General features: G+C 49.0%; 1 protein-coding gene across 2 annotated transcripts in view; it reads right to left on the reverse strand.

Annotated features, from left to right (window-relative positions):
• Nucleotides 1-26674, reverse strand: part of LOC117226158 (cell adhesion molecule 2) — a 129823-nt gene that overhangs the window by 49387 nt on the left and 53762 nt on the right. Inside the window, exons 4-8 of one of the 2 annotated variants that reach the window (XM_033480220.2) lie at nucleotides 24803-24929; nucleotides 15549-15684; nucleotides 6484-6617; nucleotides 2858-2967; nucleotides 2659-2732 (exon numbers count right to left, since the gene is read on the reverse strand). In XM_033480220.2, coding sequence (XP_033336111.1) covers nucleotides 2659-2732; nucleotides 2858-2967; nucleotides 6484-6617; nucleotides 15549-15684; nucleotides 24803-24929 — 581 coding nt within the window. The remainder of the gene's footprint in view (nucleotides 1-2658; nucleotides 2733-2857; nucleotides 2968-6483; nucleotides 6618-15548; nucleotides 15685-24802; nucleotides 24930-26674) is intronic. The other variant, XM_076525047.1, reaches the window with a different exon arrangement.

Below are 26674 nucleotides of genomic sequence, written 5' to 3' on the forward strand. Positions count from 1 at the left end.
TCGATCGCGTCGTTTCGACACACGAGCGCCGATTTTCACTCGACGGTATTGGAGTTGCGTGCAAACCGACCGCCTCTCTCTCTCTCTCTCTCTCTTTTTCTCTCTGTCTTCTCCGCTTTGCTTCTCTCTCTCTCGTCGGTTTGGCCCGACCCGAACCCAAACAATGGCGTCGTTACGCGCGAATCCGGTGGACCGTTTCCACTAGCCGGCGCTCGCGAGATTCGTACGACGTGCCGCGGCATACCTAACTAAATAAACGCGGTTCGATCGGACGGCGTCGCGTGTACGCGCTGAAACAGACAGCGCCGGGCCGAAAGCTTTCGGGAAGTACACTGCGAAGCGTTTGGAAGAGTTTCCGGAGGCCCCGCGAGCCTCCGCGAGGCGGCTACACCGCGGGGATTTCGCTGGGCAAATATCCCGCATTGTCCCTGGCCCCTCGCGCGCGGGGCCGGGACTGTTTGCGAAAGATTTTCCTCGCGAAAAATGGAAGGAAAAGAAGCCAGCGATGACTTCCGCGCGGAGAGGGGGCGTCATAACGTATTCGTTAGGGTTTGCGGTGCCCACCTAAGCTTTCTAGGCGGGATCGCTGAAAGTTTAATGGCCGAAAATTCGACTCTCACCCCGCCGCCGGGCTCTGCCTGGACGCGCGGGCCTCAAAAATTTACACCGGCAACGAAAAACCGTGGAAAAGATCGAGCCAGCTTCGGAGACGGCGTCTGCTCGCTTCGCGAGTACCGCTCGACTCCCAAGCTTTGCACATGGAATTAGTATAGGGATTTTATGTGTAAACGTTCTGAAATATTCCTGGCTCTAGGCTCCGGTGGGCGGGAACTGTTTCGACCAATTTTTTCCAACGAAATTTCCACGGAAGATTTCCTATTGTCCATGTTTTCGGCTGACGGTCTGCCGCGTTCATTCCGGTCCCGGCGACCTCCCGGCATTACGGTGGGAATTAGTAAGGGGACTTTAGGGGTGAACGTGCTGAAATATTCCTAGCTCCTCCCGCGTCGCAGTAGGAACCTTCCTGAAAAATTCTCGCGTCGGAAGAATAAGGAAAAACCATCTTCTGGAATAGTGGACCGCCATGATGCTACCTGGAACTCTATTCCGTGCTCCGTGAATTTCTACTCCGGAAATTCAATTTATACAGGGTGTCCCAAAAATGTCTCGCAATCCGAAAGTGGCGGGTTCCTCGGGTAATTCGAAGCAACTTTTTCCTTTACAAAAATTTTCTCCGAGGTACCGTCAACGAGTTATTAACGAAAAACAGTGGCCAATGAGAGGCGAGCTCGGCTGGCGCGAGGCGACCGAGCCAATGAGCGGAACTGGGCTTCGTGCGCTGGTTGGCTGGGCCACCTCGCGTCAGCCGTACTCGATTCTTATTGGTCACTGTTTTTCGTTAATAACTCGTTAACGGTGCCTCGGAGAACATTTTTGTAAAGGAAGAAGTTGCTTCAAATGATCCGAGACATTTTTGGGACACCTTGTAGAGATCTTATAATCTTCGAAGGAAATGTCAATATTCGCGGGTTGTTTTAGAAAAATCAGAATTCGAAACAGATCTGTTTCAGTGGGTTAAACGATTCTCTATCGTCGAGTCGAAGTATCAAAATTTTAATCAACTGAAATTTTTTCTATTTCGCAAACTTGGAAACGTCACAGATGGCATAAAAGTTCGCGGTCCACCCATAATATTCGCCAGCCGCCTGAGTCGAACACCGGGGACACTTTATGAAAAATCTCCAGCCCGAAAGAACCAGACAATATCAGTCCAATTTTCTAAAAGAGGTGTCCGATGCCTGCGGATCTACCCGGTGCTCCGCAAGTTTAATACAGCGAGACCAGCGCTGGTTTCTTTAATTCATAAAAATCGTGTAATATTCGTCTCGTCCCACTCCGATGAGTTTTGGGGGGTGGTTTTGAAAAATCTCTGCCGCGGCCAAGGAAGGGGATGCGGTTCGGCCGCGATCTCATCGGCGATTCCGAGGTCGGTAGACGAGGGTGAAGTAAACGAATGGCGCGGCAGGGTAGGGGCGGAGAGGAGCGAAGTGGTCGGAAAATGTAACGGGGAGTAAATTATTGTTTTAATTTCGATGGATCGCGCGGTGGCTCGGGGCGGTGTGCGGTCTCGGGAAAGAGTCCTGGCAAGGGTTGGTTGGAAGGAAGAAGCGGAAGAAGAAGCCGGGGGACGGCCTCTTGCGGTATATAGGTCCACGGTGGCACGGACAACGACGAACGGCGAACAGCGAACGGCGATCGTAAAGCATCCTTAATTCGTCGGAGCTCGCGGGCGATGCTTAATTTCCTGCGAAAGTGAGTCGTCGCGTTCTCTCGCTCGTTCCGCGGCTCTTTCGCTCCGGGAATAACGAGGTAATCGTTTCTCGTGCCGTCAAGCTCGCGTTAATTAACGCCTCCGTCGTTTTGCCGCGTTTTACCCGCCTAGCCCGCCCGGCTCGGCCGTTCGCCGACCCGCTCGCTCGGCCGCACTTTCGCTCTTTCTTTCGCTCGCGCGACCCCTGAAAACGAGTAGCGAAGCCTGCGTGGAGCGAAACGAAAGGGAGGCGAAGAACCGGGGGAAAAGAAAGAAAAAAGCGAATAAAACTAGGGTGCGGAACAGAGGAGACGGAACGGATGGCGCGCAATCGCGCCAAGGCTTACCGAATACCTCCGTGGTGCGCGTCTCGACGAACGGCGTGTCCGAGTTTGAATCCAATTCCACGGTCGCCTCGCATCTTCGACAAAATTTATAGAGACGCATTAGTCGTTGAACAGGCTGGAGATGATAAGGCGGTCGTGTGACGGTCATGGTTGGTTGGTGCTATTGTCGGGGAGGTTGGATTGTCCAGGACGGTATTACCTGACGTTTATTTTGTCGGCGATGTGAGCCGATTGCAGCCGGAGTCGTAAGCTGGAGATCACCGCGAACAGTCCGTGCTGCTCGAACACCGTTTCCGAGTCGGGCATCACCTGAAACGGACCAACGACGGAACCAACGCGGTTCTCCCAGAGTTTCTCCGTTCGAGTTTCCAGCCGGGGCCGTGATCGCGGAAGACGATCGCCGCCCCGGGGGCCACGGGATCGAGGGGTGGAAAACCTCGGATAAAAGGTTAAACGCGGCTCAGCCGATGAAACTTGGTCCGAGTTTCTTTGCCCGGAGCGGGCCGAAACGAGTTTCGGATTATCGTGGTCCCGTGTATGGAGATTGCTCGGGACTATTTCCGCGCGGCGGGCCGAATTGCCGCGGCGAGACGACGACGACGACGACGATCATATGCGCGATCGCGCGTGCCGATCCGAGCTGCCGAGTGCGCTGCCGCAGAAACGAACGATCCCAATCGCTTGTTCCACTCCCGTTTTCGATTGGGTATTAAGCTATGCGAGCACGCTAAACCCGCCCCTGCCCCGATACCTCTGCTTCCATCGAGCTCCGCTTCGAGTGTCTTTTACGATACGAGAGCCTGCCACGCGAGCCAGCACGCTGGCATCTGGATCAGCGCCGGCTACTGCTGCTGCTGCTGCTGCTGCTGCTGCTGTTGCTGCTACTCCTCTGATACACCATTCAGCTTTATTATGCTACATTCCCCGGGATAGGGAAGAACCGCGGATGAACGCGATGGCGCGCCGAATAGTCGTTTCTAAAGAGATTACCGGATGAAAATTGACTGATACGGGAGTCGAATCAGGTTCCTCTTACGCGAAGTACACTTACAGAAAATCGAAACCTGTTTAAAAGATCCCTCCTCTACATTCAGACCCGCATAAACCCCGGGCTTCTCCACGCTCGTTAATATTTTAATCGCAAATTGGCCTTCTCGACGAACGTCGATTCAACATCGCGGGTTGAAACGATCGTTGGCGCAACCGGGATGATTCTACATGCATAGATAAGTCGAAGCGAAAGAATAATATTTTTTCGTTCAAGGCTCCGTTCTCGGGGAAAAATAGTTCGAAAAAGTAATGCTACTAAATAGGAATCGAGGGGCGCGTCTGACCATCGCACACCAATTCTACTTTCCTCGTGCTACTACAAGCCATTTAAACCGGATATTTGAACTTGTTTTCCTCGGAAACGCAGACTCGAATGAGAAAACGTTACGTCATTTATCGACTTATTTCTCCGCGTAGAATCATCCCCCCCGAGTGCCACGATTTTTCAGCCGCGCCCCCCGCGTGGCTCGTGGTAGTCGGAGAACGTTTCTGAAAGTCAGCGCGCGCGCGCGTGTGCGCGTCGCGTTGCATAAGCCGCGGCCAAAACAGTTCGACAGATTAATTAACAATGATGCGCGTTTTCAGTCGGTCGACGTTTAAAGCTGCTTAAAGTTCCTAACGCTGCTCGATTCATATAACTCCCGTAAAATCGGTCCGCGAGAAGAAGCTCCAGACAAGCATCCGGCGTTCGCGCCTGCATTATGCAGTCTCCCGGCTGCAAATCGGTCGAGAAGTATAGAACGACAATCGATTCGCGAGAAACGGAACCGAGGCAGTCGAGTGTGGCCGATCCGTCGAAGGGTTTCGCAGCTTGCGCGAAGCTCCGGCTAATTGAAAGAGAGTCTGAGACTGGCGGACACTCGTAGGGGGAGGGTGCGCAGCAGCCGGCGGGGGGGAAGCCGGCTCCGAAGGAAGCGTCGGGAACGGATCGGTCGCGGGCGTCGCGAATCGCGACGCTCTGCGCCGCTGTGCGCCGCGACGCTCGGCGAATCTTTCGAGACTCGTGACGAGGAACGTTTTCGAAACAATATTGCTCGCGTTAAGTGCCGCGCTAAACTCGCTCAACTCCTAATGGACATCGTCGAGAAGGTTGCCAAGTTTTCCACCGGAGGAAGCGAGCGTAACGCGTGGGCGGAGGGAGGAACGCCGGTGGAGGCGCGAGGGGGGAAAGGACGCGGCACGGATAAGAGGAAACTTTTCGAGCCGGCGGGCTCGATTCGCTGCGAAGCCCTAAAGGAGCTTCGCCGTTCATCGGCGCAGTCTTTAAGACCGTGCACGCTTCGCGTCCGTCCCGGGTGTCTGCGAGCTCCCCGCATCAACTGCCTCCACTTTGCGGATTATATTTAAAACACCGGCTAAGTCGTCCAAGGCGAAAAGAACCGGGGAATCGAAACGCCGCGCCGCAGCCGCCTCGAGTCGCGACGTCGATTCGACGGCGGGGAAGCTCCTCGCGGCCCGAGAGCTTCTTCGACGGAAAATTGGATTCCTGTCGCCTACGCGACGACGGGTAATTAACAATTAACCGAATTGTACGAGTTTCGTTGCTCGAACGACGCCGCACCCCTCTCCCCCTACCCCCTTGTTCGTTCTTTCTTCGAATAATGCGAACGGGAACCGAGTCTCCTCGTCGTCGTCGTCGTCGTGACGCTACGGCAGAGGCGGCCCGCCGCGTTTACGCGCCGCGCCGCTCCGCGGGTTTCGGTGCCGTTCGTTAATTGGCGCTTTGGCTCATCAAGCATCGCGTCGCCGACGCCGCTGTCGCCGACTCTGTCGCGCAACCGTCGACGACGACGCCGACGACGACGTCTCTCCACCCCTGCGTCGGTTAACGATCCTTTCCATCCTGCCATTTACCGGTTCCCACCCTCCCACCCTTCGCCGTCTAGTCAGAGCAATTCCCACCCACGCTAACCTACCGGCCGATCAAACTCCTACGACGATCTACTCTTTCGACGCAGCGTTCTTCCGACTGCCAACGGAATTTTCTTTCAACCTGGATCACAAAACCCACCGACCCGGTTAATATCCCAATTCGATGCACCGACTCGATGCGCCGGTCGCGACTTTCAGATCGAACTTGTTAACTCGATTCCAAGTCTCCTAAGCCGAGGTATAATGCTTTAATCACTCTATCGGACGATTTATCGACTTGTTCGCGTTCTTTGCGAAACGCGATCGAACGTCGTTTACCCGGATTAAGGGAAGTTCTCCCTAATTGACGCTCGGATCGGGCGCGAAGATGGACGATTTCGGAAGAGGAGGTACAATTATTCGATACGAACATTTTTCAACATCTTGAAATTTGAGAATACGTTTTCGTTTTCATGCTCGCTGCTTTTCACGCGCGACGATTATACTCATCGCGACACGGAATACAGTAATGTCTCCCTAATTGACGCTCGGATCGTCCACGAAAATGGCCAATTTCGAGGAGATACGATTATTCGAGCCTCGCGGCTCGTTTCTACAATTGTTGACAATTCGTAATTATAAAAACAAATCGTAAGGCTCGAGTGATCCTATCTCCTCCTTCCGAAATTGTCCAGTTTTGTGGACAACCCGAGGCGTCAGTTAGGGAGACATTACTATACTTCCACTTCTCTGCGACTATTATACTCGTGTGAAACATAGCTAACTGTTTAAAAAGAAACGGATGTGATATCAGGAAGACAGTTCGAAACATCGTCGCGTCGAAAGAGTTGCTAGACTTTCGTAGAAGAGGTATCCGCGAGCGACGGTATAGATAGAAAGCGGTATGTGGTTTTTTCGGCTCACCTGCTCCCCATTGATGAACCACGTGAGGTTCGCTGCTGGATGAGACTTGCCGCTGGTGCAATTTAGGTCGAGGACATCGCCGGTAGCGTAAATCTTCTCCTCCCCCGTTATCGTCGGGCCGTCTTGCGGAAGAACTGTAACGCAGAGACGTTTACGCGCGATCGCTTTTAGTTCGGCTCCCCCGGCGCGTATCCGAGAGAGCAAGCTTTTTAATAAACGGCTCCTCTCGGAACGCGATTCACGAGAGCGGAAGCGGCAAGGAGCGCGCTTCTCTCTCTCTCTCTCTCTCTCTCTCTCTTTCTCTCGTTAACGACACGACAGTCTCCTGAGAAACGGTTTCCGCGACTCCGTCCCGGCCCGTGAACTCGACACCGAGCGCGATTAAACGTTCCCGCTTTTAGCCGATTTCGGATTAAGCTGCTTTCGCGCGAGATCGTCGCTTGCGATCGGAGATAACGGCCGCAAGGATATATCCGGTCGAATCGTAAATAATTTTCCTTTTTGCTCGCGGCCGATAAAATATAGCTGCGCTCGGGATTCGCGTTGGCTCGGTCTTTTCATCGGTTAGACGCGGCGTTAGAATTTGTTTCCGAAATTATTTACGATTCGACGTATTAACACGAGCGCCGGAACGAGGGAAGAAACGGCAACAAAAACGTGTTCCCGGTACGGCCGGCGCTGCGGCGGCGGCGGCGGCTGCGAACCAGCGCGTATCATGAATTAACGCGAAAGAATGGCGCGAAAAGCGACGTAAAAGTCGGGCGTAAAACAAAGAATGCGGAGAAATAAATAGCAGACGAAATAATCGCAAATTAAAGATTAAAACTTGCGGCTGTGAATAAACCGGTATAAAGTGGAACGGAGGAGGTGATCCGCGGCGGGGGCGGCGGGCCGCGTGCGGGTAACAACCGCTGTTATTAAACGAAACCCGTGAGAATGTGACAGAATTAGACGAAGGTAGAACTTTATGGCGCATTAAATAGGCATTAAATGAGCGTTAAGTAAGCATTAAACACGAACTATATTGCCCGGTAAAGTATAATCGCGGAGCACGGGAGCGTTAAAGAATGCTTTAACCTGCGTGATCGGACCGCGAATCAAATTGTCGCCGATACCGATGCACTTTTCATTCGCCGTGCCGCCGAATAGGATCCTCGATACCGATGCGCATCGACGCGCCATGAACTTCTTATCAATTTGCGCTCGTCCTCGTCGAATTTCTATTCTAATTCTATTCGTCGAGGATACCAATTCGTACGCGATTGTTGTCCGTCGGAATACTGTTTACAGACAAATACGACGATATATTGGTATACGAAAGTCTGGATATATATTTTTAGCTATATTCAGCGACTCGAGCAAGTACTACAACGATAAACATTTCGGTATTTTCATCGATCTGGACGTCAAATACAGTAATGTCTCCCTAATTGACGCTCAGATTGTACACGGAAATGGACAATTCGGGAGGAGGAGATACGATTATTCGAGCCTCGCGGTTCGTTTTTATAATCTTTGACAATCGATAACTATAAAAAAGGAGCCACGAAGCTCGAACAATCGTATCTCCTCTTCAAAAATTGTCCATTTTTGTGGACAATCTGAGCGTCAATTAGAGAGACATTACTGTACCGGCATTTAAAACCGATCATCCAGATAGCGGTTACGTCGCGACAATACGGAAGCAAATACCGGTGCAATATTTAACCCAAAAATATTTCGATTTCCGATCTCTGGCTCACAGAGATCCGCGCAGAGAAAGGAGCGTTTAATACCGATGCATCTTCTATGCAAACGTAAAATCCGGTGACCCTTGATTTTCAGTTGCTTCTGCGAAATAAAATTACAAACGGTATTTTTTTTTCTTGTTCCCAAGAGAGCGAAATCGGAGAGAGAGATCGAAAGGAGCCGAAGAGCTCGCAGAGGGAACCGGACACCTAGTCCTCCCCCCTTTTTCACCCCGCGAGAATAATGCCGAGATTCTTCGCGTTCCCGGACTGTCGTTTAATCCCGAGCTTTCGGTTCCCGACGTCGCGATCTCGATAAAAGCTCGTTCTCTCGCGAAGCCTTCGAAGCTGTCGTGATGCTTCGTTTAGAATATTCAACGAAGCCATTCGCGACTGCGATTGGATTGATCCTTCCGAGTCGCTCGCCCGCTCGCCCGCTCGCCGGCGAGCATCAGCGAGCGAGCGATGCACGCGAGCACGCGGATATGTAGCGCGATTTACAATGGAACACCGTGCCCTTTCTTCTTCTCTACTGCCACCTTTCTTACGCGATATCTCTCGCGTTCTCAGAACCCATGCGAACCAGCAGACCCCGTGGAAATCACAATTCACATCGGTTTGAATCTTTTCGGCCTTCAATTGATCCTCGTACGGTTTTGGTGCGATCGAATGTTTATTTATTTATTTACTTACTTATTTACTTACTTATTTATTTATTTACTTATTTATTCATTTACTTACTTACTTACTTATTTATTTACTTATTTACTTACTTACTTACTTATTTATTTACTTATTTACTTACTTATTTACTTACTTACTTATTTATTTACTTATTGATTGATTGATTGATTGATTTATTTACTTATTCATTATACCAATAAAAAACTCAATAGTAACCCAATAATACGAAAGAGCGGTTCATTTGCAACAGAGAATTAAGGTTGCAGGGGAAGAAATGAAACGCAACAGAACGGTAAAATTACGCATTGTACAAGATAAAATGAATATTAATTCACAACATTTGGTCACAGATTGTGGACACGGTTTTTAAAGCAAGAGATTTCGGAGCTAAGAAGTTTCGTTGAGCAGCGATCGACGAGATCGAAGATTCTTCGACTAAAATAGAAATTCTAAAGACACGATGGAAAATATATTTGCAGAAAATTGTAGACAACAGTTTGTTGGTGAAACAAGGCTTCGGCTTCCATAAAGTGTTCGGAAACGTTCCGAGGATCAAATGACGCGCGCTTGGATTCTGAAACATTATGCTTTGACGGAATAGCGGAATCGCAAAGTTACCCCGGTATTTAGTGTCGCGCGACTCTAATTACTTGAAATCGTGCACTATCAGTCGCTCGAATTGATCATCCGCTTCGATTGGTACGTTCAATTATTTTAATCGGGCCGTTAACCGGGGTCAACGAAGTTCACCGGTCTATCGTGAACGTATCAATCGTATCAATCCTCCGTTTTTATTTAAACGCTCGTCTCCGCGTATCTTACTGCGATCGCGCTCCTTGCTATTTTTATCTTTTTTTTTATATATAGCGGGCCCGGGGTTCGTCCCTTATTAAATAAATAAAACGGCCGCGTATCGAGCGAGCGAGCGAGCGAGCCAGGAGGTAGCCGACCCGGAGAAAGAGAGAGAGAGACGCGTTCCTCGATTTGCAAAATTAATCCCCGTCGATCCTCCATTTTCCTAATTTGATTTGTCCATTGACATCGCGGAATGGAATAAAAAGCAGCTGATAAATATTCTCCCATTGGAATTGAAAAACGATGGTGATGCGAGATCAAAAGAGATATTTAAAATCTCTTATCGCGCAGAATACTTTGCTTTATCAACGGTCCTTGACAACACACTTTTGCGTGGCTCGAAATTCTAAAGACTCTTTCATACGAATTCATTTAACATTTTTTCTTTTTTTCTCCTTTTTTTTTTGATCGGAAGTCTATTAACAGGCTTCTCGACGACCGAGCCGTGTCCGAGACGAGATCGGTGATTTTCTGTTAAATAACAATTTCAAAGGGACTCGTCATATTATATTTAATCGAAGCAATTTCACGGATCGTAGATAAGTTCCCGCGGTTTTTTATTTAAACGACCTTTCATAACGCAACTCCGAACCGTTCGCCCTCTATTGTGAACGCGCCGTTCGAAAACCGCCTGTAGGTGCAGATACATTTTTCAGTTCGAGCACGCGCTATAAAAAAAAAGTGAAACGCGGCTGAAAAGGTCCAAATAAATACAGTGCCGCCGTTGTTGTAAAACAACGCGGTCACCGTTAACGTTCGACCAGGTTTCGCGTCGAAAACGTGTTATGTTGGAACGGACGAGTATCAACCCTTTGCACTCGAGCGGCGACTCCGAGGCACCGTGAAAATTCGTTACATCACGTTCTAAGATAATTTTTATATTAACAAAATCAAGATTTAAAGAATTGTCAGGGGCGTAACTGTTGCGCGGGTCGCAAGAGTAAATTTCGTACGCACAAAATGCACTTTGTCGTACAAAATAAAAATACTATGAGTCGGAAAAATTATTTTAGGTTCGCAGTTAAAGTTACATTAACAAAGTCAAGATTTAAAGAATTGTCAGGGGCGTGACTGTTGCGCGGGTCGCAAGAGTGAATTTCGTGCGCGTAAAATGCACTTTGTCGTATAAAATAAAAATACCATGAGTCGGAAAAATTATTTTAGGTTCGCAGTTGAAGTTACATTAACAAAGTCAAGATTTAAAGAATTGTCAGGGGCGCAACAGTCGCGCGGGTCGCAAGAGTGAATTTCGTACGTGTAAAATGCACTTTGTCGTATAAAATAGAAATACTATGAGTCAGAAAAATTATCTTAGGTTCGCAGTTAAAGTTACATTAACAAAGTCAAGATTTAAAGAATTGTCAGGGGCGTGACTGTTGCGCGGGTCGCAAGAGTGAATTTCGTGCGCGTAAAATGCACTTTGTCGTATAAAATAAAAATACCATGAGTCGGAAAAATTATTTTAGGTTCGCAGTTGAAGTTACATTAACAAAGTCAAGATTTAAAGAATTGTCAGGGGCGAAACAGTCGCGCGGGTCGCAAGAGTGAATTTCGTACGTGTAAAATGCACTTTGTCGTATAAAATAGAAATACTATGAGTCAGAAAAATTATCTTAGGTTCGCAGTTAAAGTTACATTAACAAAGTCAAGATTTAAAGAATTGTCAGGGGCGTGACTGTTGCGCGGGTCGCAAGAGTGAATTTCGTGCGCGTAAAATGCACTTTGTCGTATAAAATAAAAATACCATGAGTCGGAAAAATTATTTTAGGTTCGCAGTTGAAGTTACATTAACAAAGTCAAGATTTAAAGAATTGTCAGGGGCGCAACAGTCGCGCGGGTCGCAAGAGTGAATTTCGTACGTGTAAAATGCACTTTGTCGTATAAAATAGAAATACTATGAGTCAGAAAAATTATCTTAGGTTCGCAGTTAAAGTTACATTAACAAAGTCAAGATTTAAAGAATTGTCAGGGGCGTAATTGTTGCGCGGGTCGCAAGAGTGAATTTCGTACGCACAAAATGCACTTTGTCGTATAAAATAAAAATACCATGAGTCAGAAAAATGATTTTAGATTCGCAGTAAAAACAGCTTCGAGTGCAAAGGCTTAATAGAAAAAAAGAAAAAAAAAGAAAAAAAAGGAAGAAAGAAAAAGGTGGCTGCGATCGGAGGGTTACGCGACCGTAGCCACGAATGAGCCATTAGCCGAGTGTGAAAACGCTGCCGGCCCTTCTTCCGGTTTCCGAGCGCGGAAAATCATAGCCGCGCGCGACTTGTTGCAGCGTTCCCGTTCCGCGCAGGAAAAAGACGGCGAGTTGGGGTCGCGCGGACGAATCTAAGGACGGGGAAAGAAGGACAAGAGCGTTAACAGAAGAAGGAAGGAAGGAAAGGAGGGCGGAAGGAAGGAAGGAAGGAAGGGATGACGGAAAGGAGAAGGGTGCTGGTGGTCGGGAGGCGAGCGATGCCCCCGGGTTATTTGCAACGTACAAAATTTTCCACGAGCTCGGCAAAGTAACGGTAATGGCGGGTACCCGGTGGGTTATCGATCGTGCATAGCTCGGGGAACGCGGCCAGACTACGAGAAAAGAAAGACAGAGAATTTCGTCGCTTTCGATGAGCAGACGCCGCGATGCTCGGCTTCGTTCTCCGCGACGCCGACAAGGTTCGTTTCCGCTCCGGCGTCGGGGCCGGTCGCATCGCGACGCTTTTACGGTCCGATCCGCTCGTCGATTCTCCGCTCGACGATCCTCCGGCCGTCGTCTCCGCTCGCGAGTTTTCCCAGCATCCCCCCGTAGCGTCGCGTCCACCCGCGGTTCGCGTAACAGCTCAGAACTTACGAGGCCGTAACGTTTATCGCGCGTTCGGGCTCGTCTTTACGCGGCGCTAAAATTTGACGCGACCTGATCGAACTGTCTCATCTCTCCTCTCTCTTCCTCTCTCTCTCTCTCTCTCTCTCTCTCTTTCTCTTTTTCCGGTCCTCCAGTCCGCGTTTTGTCCACCGTCTAGAGTCTTTTTACGAGCCGACGCACAGCCAAGTATTTGCCCGATTTCCCTGGCCAAAATTATTTTTTCTCGCTTAACGCGTTTCAAGCGTATCCGACCGATTCATTTAGAGCTTCTTAACTTACGAGGGACGACGCGGTTCGCACCGATTTCAACGAGATTTGGCAGGGCGATAGGAGCGATGTCTGTAGGCACAAAGTATACGGCAGGGGTGGCCGCCAAAGCGTCGACGATAACTATTCTTAGTCGCCCGTCTGTCTGATATTATCTATGTTTATTTTAAACTTTAAACTTAACCAAATATTTAAACTTAAATTAAATTATTTTTAAATTTTAAATTTATACTTATTTTTGGCTTTAAATTATTACTTTTCTTACGACCACTTAACACATACTATGTTGGTAGACTGCCGGCTATAATTAAAAAAAAACAAATCGCCCGTAGTGATCAAAAGTTTGGCCACCCCTGGTGTACAGGGTGATTTAGGGTGATTTACCACACATTGCCTTGTAGGTTTACGTCATTGTAATTACGTGTAGCGAAAAATTTTTCGGATAAATTAAATTATAAATTAAATACCTTAAAGAGGGACGCGTTGCGATGGTGATAGATTTCTTGTAGGTGGTCGTGTGGAGAACGTACGAAGGACATCAACATTTTTTTTTTAATAGAATCATATGTTTTTTGATCGAGCTACGTCTGACGCTTCCCTTTGATAGACGAAATAACGAATGAAATCTTCCAAAATATGATTTTTTTCGTTCAATGGATTCAGAACCCCTATTCGTCAATTTATTTATTTGTGGAAAGTATTTACTTCCAATGCAAAACAACGCCACGCGAGTACGTACATGGAAAAAATAAAACCGGTACAGTGTTGTTCGCATACAGTACGAATAGCTGAGACACAACCAGAATTGTTATTCTTGCGCAACTTTTGAAAAATCGTGTTTTCGCCAGCTTTTTCGACCTTATACTCCACGTTGCGACGCGGCGCGATTTATGGAAATCGACTATTCACCGTGAGCTGCGGATATATATATATTCACTTATTTATTTATTTCATTTATTGGTTCTTTTGTTCCGACGGATTTACCGGGCATATATATATATATAAATAAGTGAATAAATATAATATAATATAATATTATATATATATATATATATATATATATATATATATATATATATAATATTATGTTATATTATATTGTATTTATTCACTTATTTATTTATTTCATTTATTGGTTCTTTTGTTGCGACGGGTTTACCGGGCAATATGGTTCGACAATGTACGGAATACGTTCCGCGTTGTCGTCGCGAATATTCGCCCCCGTTGTACGGAATTTTTGTATTTTTCATTCGCACTCCAGCCGGAATTGTTAATTAATCCGAGTGTTTGACGGATTGATGCTCTGTCGCCCTTTCGATCGCGAGGGGGGGTTAAACGATATAAATCTGTCGTGCACAAAAGATACTGTACCAATGAGAATTATAAGGGCCGGGGCGAACTCGCTCGGTTTGATTAATTGGTAGCCTATATTTTCCTCTCTCTGAATGGTCGCCACTCGAAACCGGGGAAATTATATACATAGGTTAGTCGCTAATATCCGTTTAATTGAAGTTATGAACCACGCGGCGAGCGACCATGCACAATTTCGAGCAATCTGAAGCATCGTAGGGCACTAAACTCTATGTTAATGGTTAAATTCCTCTATAATAACGGAGTCCCGGCATTTGACCATCATGCAATTCGTGGGAGCTTAAGCTAATCGCGCCGGCTGTCACCGGTTCTTATTCCGCGGATTTGTCTCCGACTAGCGAACGAACGAACGAACGAACGACCGATGCGTTAATCGTGGCGCGGCTAAACGTTTAATGGTCGGACGAAAGCCGAAAGCCGGTTCATGTAGGCAACCGAAACAAAATTTCTATATTTATGCATCGAAAAATCAATTTAGATTTACATTTCGATCCGTTGGGTTACATGGTTTCGGTAACTTTTCTCTAACAAAAAAAAGACAAAAAAAGTCACCGATATCATATTACAGCGAACGGGTGAAAAGAAAGCAATGGACAGAACACCGGAGCCGGTTATTGTGCCCCTGATTTGCTTTCGGGCATAATTAACTCGTCGAACGAGACACGTTCGATTTATTTGTTGAAAAATAAACCGAATAAAAGAACAAATAAATGATATCAGTAAGTAAATACGGACTTAAAATAATGCTCGTTAATTAGAGAAACCAAAGGCACGGCAACTGATCGGATCGCGGTACAACCAGCGCCATTATCCTACGCTAATTTGATCAGAGATTTTACTGCAACGAATTTTTCTGCAGGAAACAGAATGTATTTCTTGATACGATTACGTCAATTATATGTGACATATCGCAAATAACCGGACGGTGTATTCGAATGCTTCGGAAGTCTTTAGAGGCTCGTATTATTTCACCTACTAATTTTTGCATGTAACATACGCCAGGCCCGCGGTCCACCGATAAGCCTTCGAGTCACGTAAACAATTCGGCTGAAAATAAACCGGCCTCGGTCGGGCCACGGTTAAACAAACTCACGCGACTCCCGCTAACAATCGGGACCTTGAGGTTTCTTGTCGCCGGTCGGCGTCGTAAGTGGGGAAACTGGCAAACGAAGAAGGCTTTGCCGAAATTACGGCGGTTCGATGGCCACGATCAAAGGATCATTAATTAGCAGGACAGACAGGGAATAGCGCGCCTAGGCGGCGCGACGCGGGTAGGGCAAGGGCAAGGGAGGGTTGTCGAAAGCGGCGTCCCTCACCTACGACTTCCATGTTGGCCTCGGCGCTGACCGAGTTGAAGTTCGGCGCCTCCGCGCTGACTTCGCACTTGTACCGACCCCTGGTATGCAGGGTCGCGTCCTGCAGCAGGACCTGCTGGTGGTTCGACTGACGTTTCTGAAACAGAATCGGCGCCGCTCGATAAATTCCGGAAAAACTAATTGCTCCCGACGCGGGCAGCTCTATCTTCCAAAGAGGGGGGACGGGGGGGAATCTCGTGGCCGCGACAGCCGAGATCGATGCCGGTTACTTCTCTTCCCGGTCGCCGATACCTTTGACTCCCTTTGACCGGCCCGATCTCGGCCCGGCCCGGCCACGCTCGCCGGAAAACTCGATTCGGCCCGGACCCGCTCGAAATTTTGTTAATTTCGACGATGCTTCAGCTCCGGCAGAGATTCTAGGCCAAGTACTATCCGGAACATTACTACAGTTCCGAATGCTTCGATCCGCCCCGCGAACATCTGCAGTACGCGCGGGGGCCACGGCGAACGCGGCCCGCAAACATCCCGCTATTTTATAAACCCGTTGGCAGCGTCGATCGATTTTCAAGACCAATTTTGTCCGCGAGACTGCCGGCCGCGCCCGTGTCCAGTCCCTTTGATATTCGATATCGATTCATTTACGGCAAGAAATCCCTTTGGATACCAAACAATAGATTACAAGTTATCGGTTAACCGTGGTAGCCGAGAGACGATACACCTGACGCTCGGAACACGCTCGGGCAGAAAAGATTGTTCCACTGTTCGCGGTGGATGTTAAATTTCTTTTTTCGTTTCTTTTTATGTATGACGTTTAATTACGATCAACTGCCGAAGGGAATTACGAGTGATTCTGCTGACGCGAGTAATGACAGGAGCGTGGTATAGGTTACACTTAATTTACTTGTTAGATTTTACTGTTGAGTATCGAGTCTACGGGGTGTACCATAATTATGGTGTTTCTGGGAACTGAGGGATTGCTACGGTGATTTGGAGTAACTTTTTCCTTAGCGAAAATGCAGTCCGCGGCGTCGTTCGCGAGTTATCGACGAAAAACGGTGACCAATCAGGGGCGAGATCAGTTGGCGTGAGGCGGTCGCGCTAGCCTCTCATTGGTCACTGTTTTTTGCTAATAACTCGGAAACGAAGCCGCGGATTGCATTTTCGCTGAGGAAAAAGTTGCTTGAAATAACGTCAGGAACACCTCATTTCCCGGAGGTGCCATGATTTTGGGATATCCTGTATAGTTTAGATCCAGGCAGTAGTGCATTCTCAGTCTTCTGGTATGTTCTGAAATATTTGTGAAGAGGGGTAGTATCAATGGGTACGGCAAGAGTCCAAGATTATACTGTTATTGTCGCCGTATATAATGTGGCATGATTTTCTCGTTTTTAAATAGTATGGTGTCTGACGGAAGCGTTCGGGATGAGATCAAATAAAAACGATTTAATAATAACGGTCGAGAAATGGCCGCGTTCACGGCTTTAAATAAGAGGTCAAGGAAAGTATGACCTGTTTGAAAAGGACAAAGTTTAAATCTATATTTATAAAGGACAAAATTTAAATTAGGTTATTCATAATTGTGATCGTCAAATGCCATATCTTTTTCGGCAAGTTCTTCGATAATTCAGCGGATTAGAATCATGTCACATTTTCGGAAACTTCGAATTACACCTTCAGATGTGATCTATGCCATCCGAGATGTTAAAACGACACGTGAAACGAATTATGAAGTTACTATATTGTAACCTGACTGCAAATTATCTCAACACTATCACCGTTCAGGCTGTTCGTGCGAAAACTTTTGCGTGTAGCCGGCATATTTTATGGTTGTTCCATCGCTTTACAAAAACGGATCTAACTTATAAAATATCAGACAGCGAAATTGAATTATGCGATACTTTGCCACGTTCGAAAATAGATTTCGTTTAGATTCGGTTACACGAGTCAATTTTATGATCGGATTTTTGCCTTCAAACTTCATTTGTATAATGGCTATTTTCAATCGTCGGGACGGTAACGTGCTAAGAATAAATTTGGTTATTATAATATACATTATATAACATAATAATACAATATCTAATAAAATATATACAATATATAACATAACAATAAATATTTGATTATTACAATAAACACTCCATACTTCTCACAATGAAGACAATGCAGCTTTCGCCAAATGATTCTAACTCGCCTAATCATTCCAGAAAGCTTGAGTACGATTCGTAAAAATTGTTATCGAGATCGTAGAACAAAAAAGTTGCCAGTGGCACGTAGAATTGCGATTTCTCCGACGCCGTCGTTCGCGGCTAAGGATTTAAGCAGCCTTATTCGCCCGCAGAGCGTTCGATCTACCGCAAGAACATCTGCAGTCTGATCTCTGTGAACACGGTACGCGAACGTCGTGCCGTTTCGTCAAGGAACCTCGTCCAAGTATTATGATAAGGTAATTAGAACCGCTCGAAGAGAAACGCAGTTAGCGCCGCGTTCTGTTCCCGCGTCGAATCCCGTCGACTGTTCGGTCGAGATTTGGTCGAGCACGTTCGAACCGTCAGTTTTTTTACCGGGTGTTTCCGGCGCGTCGCTCAAAATTATTCTTCGTAGACGGAATATCACCCTATTAGGCGGGTAAGAGGCTTACGCGCTTATATCGATTTATTGCCGTAGTTGCCGGCGCGGCTGCTGGAACGTGGCGGAGAAAGCTTACTTCGGCGAGGAGATGCACGGGCCGCGCGGCGAGGTGCAGCGCGATGCAGCGCGATGCAACGCGCGGTCCACCGTCGCGATTCCGAACGATCCGGCCGCACGGAAATCACCACGCGCACCGTGACCCGAACGATTCTTCTTTATTCGCGAAACAAAAGACTCCGTTCGAATCGTTCCGGGATCCCGAAAGCGTTACCGGGGAAGAATTTGAACGTTTCGCGTCTAGACGCGAGGCGAATCGCTGCGAAGCGACTGAGAATCCCGGCTGCGACGCTTCCGAATGAACCAACGAGATTACTCGTTTACCGAGTTAATAAGGAAAGACGGAGCGGAGGCGACCGCTCGCGATATCTCCGCGGAAATTCAGTATCCGGTGTCGGTTCGCCCCCGGCTTTGTCGCTTCAACGTCGCCCGCCGCGCTCCGCTCGGCGGGGCGACGAGGGGCGCGGCGGAGAGAAGGGAAACGGAAGGGTGAGAGAGCCGGCGAGAGAGGGAAGACCCGCAATAGATGGAATCGCGACGCTGATAATCCATTTAGTTCTTTGCGCGCGACTCTTTTCACTTTTGCCCCGCGAATATTTCGCTCGTTTCGTTCCAGTTTCTTTCTCTCAGGACTCTCTCTCTCTCTCCTTTCGCGCCCTCTCCCTCCCTCTCCCTCCCGCCTTCCAAAGGAGCGGTCCCGTTCCTTCGCGATGCGGTCACGAAACTCGAAAAGAATTTCCGCCGGGAGAGCCACGCCTCCGTCCCCGTGAACGTTCATCGGAACGTGGACGGCCGACGTCGCGGAACGCAAACTTCTTTGATCAGCAAATCGATTTACGTTCGTCGGGCAAAGTTACGAGAAAACAAGGGAATGAACGGCCGAGGGGGAGGAGGCGAAGGAGAAGACGGGGGGAGGCGAGGCGCGAGCCGTGGGTCCGCGGAGATACGCGCGAACGAACGCTCGAAATGTTCGCGGAATCGCATTACCCGGCGAAATAACGGGGTAATTTCGTTGAACGGAGGCGAGCGTCCGACGACGTCGCCCCGCCGATCCCGTCGATCCGACGATACGACGCGCGTCCGCGTCCCTCTCCGTTTCCGGTTCCCTCGCCGCGCAATGCTCTCGTCGCTCACGTGTCCGAGAAATATCCGCGCGTTGTTACGGAGGAACGTGACTCGGACTGGGCTCGTCAATCGGAACGGGAAATACCTATCCCGAATAATATTTATGTTGCGGCAACTGTTTCACCGTCGTGTCTTCTAATATTCGGTTTATCCAAGGCGAGAATAAATTCGCCGATGGGTGCACGCGTGGGAGAGATCCCAAAATACTAAATAGCAAAACTGGGTCTTCGAGAAAAGGTGTTACAGTAAATTCTCCACGATTGTCCTTCGGCTTGCAAACGAAAGTGGAGAATTTGGGGAGAGCAGATGCGATTGTTCAAAGCCTCGCGACACGTTTTTAGAATTGTCGACTGTCAACAGCTTTTAAAAGGAGGCGCACGAGTCGGATAATCGCATCTCCGCTTTCCAAATTCTTCATTTTTCTTTGCAAACTGAGAGACAATTGCGGAGAATTTGCTGTACATTTTTTAAAACTGCATCGAACGACTTGAACATTTTTTTTAAATTTTCAGTAGTTCGAGTTTTCTTGTACGACGACTAAAATACTTGTTTTTAACTTTGCTGTCACTCGAGGGAAAGGAGGAGATGAAATACTCTTGTTTTCTGACCTTTTTATAGAATCCTAGAGCAACGGTAATTAATAAATGAAATGCATACCGAAAATTGCATTGAAATCGGTTCTGAACCGTTAACATTTAAAGCTCGCGAAAACAGCAGTTTCCCGTAAACAACAGGCGATTTCTGCATCTTTTACCAGCTGGGAATAACCTCGACATGCATACAAGTGACATGCTACAAATAACCTTGATCATGCGTCAACTGATTTCAACGAGAGTCTCGGTACGCGTGCAAGTCGCCGAGATTTACGAGAAACGAATGTTACAAATTTTCGTTCCGATAAAATAGTTGAAAAAAAATCGGAAGCGTTTAGGAATAGCGAAATGTAAAAAACAAAGCGTTTCGGTCATTATTTTAAAAGAGTGATACCGTTGTAAATGGAGCGGTCTCGGTTCCGCTGCACGCCGTATGACATCAAAAGTCCATATAGTCGTGAACGGACTGCTTTCGGAAAATGCAATGTCTTAAATGCGCATTATCCATTTCGTTTTACGATTCTCCATTACGTATTCCCCGTGTATGCATATTCGATTTCCGATGACACGGATAAATTCGCGGATGTTCGGACGGATGCGGCGGCGGCGGCATCGGCGGCGGGGGGATCAATGCTTCGAAGGAAAGAACTCGAAATGTTTCATTGAAAAGATTGCGAGGCGAGCATATCTAAATCGTTCCGAGCAACGCCGATAGTCGGATCCGTCCGACTTCCGCGAACGCGATATTCTAAGCGCGCATTGTCTGCTTTATGATCCGTGTTACACCGTCTTCATTTACACGGGTCTTTCGAAACGTTTCTTGCTCCGACGTCGCACCCACCCCTCCTACCCACCCTGCTCTTGTTCCATCGCGTTTCATACTCCGCAAGAGATTATTATATAGAACGCGTTGCAAGAACGCGGCCGATGTTTATGCTTGCACATCCGGTATAAAGTTACCGCGGGCGAAAACTTTGAAGAAGATACGGCGCGGCTGTATTTTTCCGCGGCCGACCGCAGTTTTCGAATTCTAAGTGAGACGTGTTGCGGATGGATCGCGCAACAAACGGAGCAAAGTTCCCGCGAAAGAATTTGGCCGGAAGTCCGACCGGAAGCGTAGCACGCGGCCTCATCCCCTCTCGCCTTTCCGCGCGGGGCCGGAAAGGTCGAGAAGTTCGAGGTTTAGTCTTCGCCGTGGAACTTTTCCGTCGATCCGTTCGAGTGGATAACGACAAAGGTCGATTCCGCAGTTTTTTTTCCCTCCCCTCCTCCGGCGCTCTCGCCACGGTAGAGGAGAGAATTAACCCTCCCGGAAGATCGAGGGGATGATCTCCGTTCGGTGAAAATGCTCGTCGGCTGGGGCGTTCCGTCTCTGTCCCGCGGCCCGCGACGATTCCGCGCTCTGTTTGACGGATAATCATGGCTTTCCCGAGTTTTCGCTCCGGCGGAGATTCCCTCGTGGTCGCCGGATAAATAAATCAGCGCGGAACCCGACCGCGTGTGCGAATAGTTTCCGCGACGCGGCAACCCGCCGAGGGAAAGAACGGGACGGCGAGAACGGGGGACGGGGGGACCGAGAGGGAAACGGAAAAAGAACGAGAGAAAGAGAGATTGAGAGAGAGAGAGAGAGAGAGAGAGAGAGAGAGAGAGAGAGAGAGACGGAGGAAAAAGGAGCGAGGAAATCAGTCGGGGAAAGGGCGAGCGGGAAAAACTATACAGAGGACAGACGGACGGACGGACAGACAGAAGGGCGCGCGAGGGGGAGAGGAGCCACTAAAAATTTTTAGATAGGAAAATTAAGTGGCGTTACGTAACGGAGCAAAAGGGGCGAACAAGAGAGAAAATTAAAAGTCGAGAACCCCCTCGGTAGAAATATACGACTCTGCCCGCTAAATCCACTTAATTCCTGCTACTCCAATAAGTGTCACGAGAGCGTATCCGAGCCGAGCCGAGCCGAGCGCGCCGGAGAGGGTGAAAAGACACGCTCGCTTTTGTCCACGGAGAAATTTCTTTGTCGATATCGGAGAGCCATTGGACCGAGCCAGATTAATAGCCGTGCTCTCCTCGATCTCGAGAACGGGGCAAAGGGATGAGCCGATTCGGCTCACGTAATGCTCGTTACGCGTCGGCCGATATTAACGAGCGCGCCGCCGAGGAAAACGGAACTTTCGTGCCTTCCAAAACGTGAATCGGAAACGGACGTACACCGTTTCTGTTCCCGGCGAAACCGGGTGGGGGGGACGTATCGCCACCCCGCGCGCTCTATCTATCCGCTTGCTATCTAGGACGAGGATGGTCGAGTTTCGCGATCCGCCTCGGTTTCCTCTCGGACTTTCGGGAGAACCGGTTCGCTTCGCTTCGCGTCGAGACGCGTCGCGATCCGTCAGATCGATCGCGTCGCGGTTCCACGAGATGGGACTAGAGACTGTATCGCTTCTCTCTCTCTTTCTCTTTCTCTCTCTGTCCGTCTGTCTCCTGTTACCGTTTCCTTCTATTCGCCCTCGTCTACCTCGCCGTCGTCGTCGGACTGCAGACGGGCGAGCTCGTCTCTCGCATCCTCTCGATTCGTCAAACATTTATTCGGGACGATAAAATCGACCCCGTCGCAGAGTCGCGGGAGCACAACGCGCATCCGACGACTATCGAAAGGTATCGGCAATTTTATGCTCTTTCTCTCCTCTCGCGCCGCTCTCTCCTTTCCTCTCTCCTCTCCGGTTCTCGGCGATCCTTTCGGTCGGCTCGACGGAATGCGGGAATAAAACGTCATCGGGCCGTGTGGAACGCGAGAAGATGCGCCGCCGCTGCAAGTCCGGTGCGAATCGAACGGAAACGGAACGAAGCGGACCGGACCGGACCGGACCGGAGCGTAGCGGAACGGAGCCGAGCGGAGCGGAAAGCGCCACCCTTTTCCGTTTTACGTCCGGCCGGCGAGCGACGTTACCGCGAGCGGAAACGGTTTCGATGCGACCGAAACGAGCGACCGGTAGTTGGACTTTATGTTTATCGCGACGCGGAATACTCCAATATTCGTGTACTTAGCGGTTTATCGCACCGACGAGCCGCGCCGTGCCAAGCCGCGCGCGCGGCCTGTCGCGCGTTCTCCGCGTCCGATCCGCTTACTGTGGTCGCGGATCCCACGGTCTTCCGCAGAGAGCGCTCGGTTTTCGGCGAATCCGGCCGCGCCGTGAAGCTAACTGGACTCTTTTACGATCGTCGAGCCAATTTCCGCGGACTTCGTTTCCATTCCCGACGCCTCGGCCACCGCGCTACGTCCTCGCGTCCGCGCCGTTTCGCGGCCGTTTCCGCTTCAACGCCGTTCGCGGTTCGATTAACTTGTTAACACCTGGCGCGCTCCTCGGATTCCACTGAATATTCGTTCGGCTTTTGTCCGCGCGACAACGGAACTTCAATTTGGCAACTTCGCCGAAAACGAAACGTTACAATGGCTCCGGGAACAACCGCGTTCGAACGGCTTTTAAAACGGCGTAACTTTCTCGTAATTGGAACAAACGACTCGCAAAGAACGCGACTGAAACGCCTACTCGTCGTCGTTCCAAGCGGGCGGCAATTTTTGAGAAACATTCGCCAGACATTGACCCGGCGAACCTGCTCTCCTCCAACGTCTCGAAAAGACTTCGGGTCTTTCGGTGGAAATTTCGAAGAAGTTATTCCGTTCTAAAGCGTGTCGGAACTTTTTCCCCGGGCTACCGTGGAAACGGCACGAATTACGGGAACGTGTTGCGCGCTGTTACGGAGGAACGGGATCGAAACCGCGTCGTAAGAGAGACGACATCGCCTCAATTAAGCCGCGCCGCGCCGTTGTATCTCTCGGCGCGGCTATCATTCATTTCAACCGGCTCGTATGAACATTCATTTCTACCCGGTCCATTCGTTCCAATAATTTCCACATTATTACTAGTGTAATTCATACTTATTCGCTAATAATGGACACGATCGATTTAATTCCGCCTGGCCGCGCGCGGCTCTCCATTCTTATGCGAAATAATTCTAATGGAAACTAATTAACCGACAGAGGTTCGCGGGGAGTACGAAAATAGCCGACCCAGATTCGTTTATTCGCGGATTGGTATAAACCGTGGTCGTGGCGGGGAAATTCAAGCGGGAAGAGTGTCGTCGCGTCACACGGCGCCAGGCTTTGGAATTCGTCGATTGGCGCGCGCGCGCGTGTACGGTCAAAAGATAAGCTGGTTAACGGGTTAAGAGGTCTCGTCGGATGTCTCGGGACGGCCCTCGACGTGTATGCGACGAATACGAGGCAGACAGCCGAGGCAGACAGGATCCTCGTCCCGGCAGGAACCACGCCGACGTGTATTCGCGGGGGTAATTGCGCGCGCGTTTCCAGGGCTCCTCGTAATGCACAAAGAAGTCTGTATGCGAGGCGGATATTAAAGTTGGATGCGAGGTAAAAGAATCGAGTAACCGCGCTCCGCGTGCTCTTCTCTCGCTCTCTCTCTTTCTCTTTCTCTTCTTCTCTCTCTCCCTCTCTTTCTTATCAGCGGCTCGGGAATGAAATTTCTCTCGATTTCCCGGAGTTTCGTAAGGCACTTGAAAAGCGCGAGAGTTCCTCTGCCGTTCCCTGCCGATCGATTGCTTTCTTTCGTTCGTTCGTTCGTTCATTCGTTCGTTCGTTCGTCGGTTCGCTCGGCCGATTAATCGGCGAACGAGCCGGCGGAACAGAGATCTCGCGAGGACAAAGATAATCCGTAGATACTGCTGCCTAAGGAGAGGAGAGAGCGGTCGATGTTCGCGCGGAACGCGGCATTGCGGAGATCAGATACCGAGGGAACAAGGCTGCGCCGGTTGCGGGACACAAGAGAGCTTTCGACTCACGTCAACTTTAATGCCCTCCACGGTATAGCTGTGCTTCATAGGTTCTCCTTTAGGCACGTATCTGTAGAACTCCTCGTGATCCTTGTACCAGGTGATGGAGTAAAGCTTGTCCGTTCCCAGGTCGTATCTGGAACAAGAGAGCAAACCGTACGACCGTTTATTATTACACACGGTGGTGACGAGCTGCATGCAGTATATACCTTCTCCCTCCGTTCCCGAACGCGGCGGGTTCCTTCGAATCGGGGCTCGCGATTTTGAACGCGCGTTAAAAGACGCGGGACGCGCGTATCGCGCGTTAAAAAGCGAAAGATCCGTGTTCTTAATTCTTTGCACTAGAGCGGCGACTTCGAGGCGCCAGCAAGAATTGTTGTATCACGTTCCAAAATTATTTGTGCGTCGTATATAATTTGTTTATTTTTGATAACTGTTAAAAAACGCTATCGTTGCACGAGCCACAAGACTCGGTTTCACATTTATAAAATGCTGGAAATCGTGTAAAATGAAAATACCGTAGATCGGAAGGGCGATTTTGGTTCAAGAATCGCGCGGCTCGATGCTCGGAACTGTCAATTACACGTGTACAAGTACACGTGAAAAATAACGCTTAAATACACGTGCAGAGGTGTATTTAAATACACGTGAAAAATAACGCTTGAATACACGTGCACACAGGTGTACTTAAATGCACGTGAAATAGGGATCTCCGCTTTTAACCCTAGAATCACCGAACCGGTTCGCTCGGACCGACGGATTTCGGATTGCTCGTTTTATAATCGTCGAGATCGCAAACATGCGTTTAGAGGCGATTTCTGTAACGTATCGATAACGGTCCATGTATTGCTAAACGCCAATATCAAGCAGATCTGTTAGGATTTCTACGTTTGACAGCAACGTCCGGCTGCAGCGCGGGCTACCAGAAGTTTATTCCCAGAATTCGGCGTTCATCGATCGAACGAGGAGGTTGTTCATCTCCGCGCACAGATCGCGTTAATGATACAATAATTAAATAATCAATTCCCGCCGTAAATCGTATCTACCGCAATAAGAATATGCAAACTGCTTGCTAACCGATGTTTTATGAACATTTCATCGGGCTAATGGAACCGTTTCGACTGACACATTGATCGGACGATAGCCCGGGCGAGTTAAATACGTTGTTCGAACCGTTAAATAATAAACAAGCGAGAAAACTTCGCGCAGCTTCTTGGTTTTATCGTTAATGGATATCATCTCTTTAAATCGGGCCAACTATTTCCGAAGCCGGGAAGTAATCGAGACGTTTAAATACATTCTTGATAGAAGCGAAAACTTTGTTTTATTAAACGGGGTCATCGAATATTCCGCGATACTTTTTCCACCGACGGCAGCTCCGTTCGCTAATGAATTTAGCATTAGACCGGGGCGAGGAATCCGCGGCGAAACGACGGGCGAATCTCGTCGACGAACGGGAACAGGACAACGGAACGTATTCCGCCGAGCAACGCGGCTCTGTCTGACATCGCGAGCATCCTGGTACAACCGGAATAACGTTCCACCAATTTGTTCTCGTAAGGGAGAGCCGCGTTCCCTTTACCGTGGAACGTTCGCCGAAATCGAGCCTTTTACCATTTTCGTCGACGCGCGAAACACGTTCGCGCGTCGACGAAAACGCGCGGGATCATCCGGTCGGAAACGAACGGAACGGAAAGGAACACTTTACAGCGATTAACTCGATCGTGAAAAATCACGGGCACCTCGGATCGAGCCGGTCGTGTTCCGGCCTCCTGGGTCGGGACAGACCCAGTTACGACGTGCGGGTCTCAGGATTAACGAGGCGCGGTAGCTGGAACGCGACAGCGAATCCGAGAAGTCGACAGCGAGAAGTTTCCGCGG

The sequence above is a fragment of the Megalopta genalis genome, chromosome 11 (assembly GCF_051020955.1).
Source record: "Megalopta genalis isolate 19385.01 chromosome 11, iyMegGena1_principal, whole genome shotgun sequence".
In the NCBI taxonomy this organism is placed as follows: domain Eukaryota; kingdom Metazoa; phylum Arthropoda; class Insecta; order Hymenoptera; family Halictidae; genus Megalopta; species Megalopta genalis.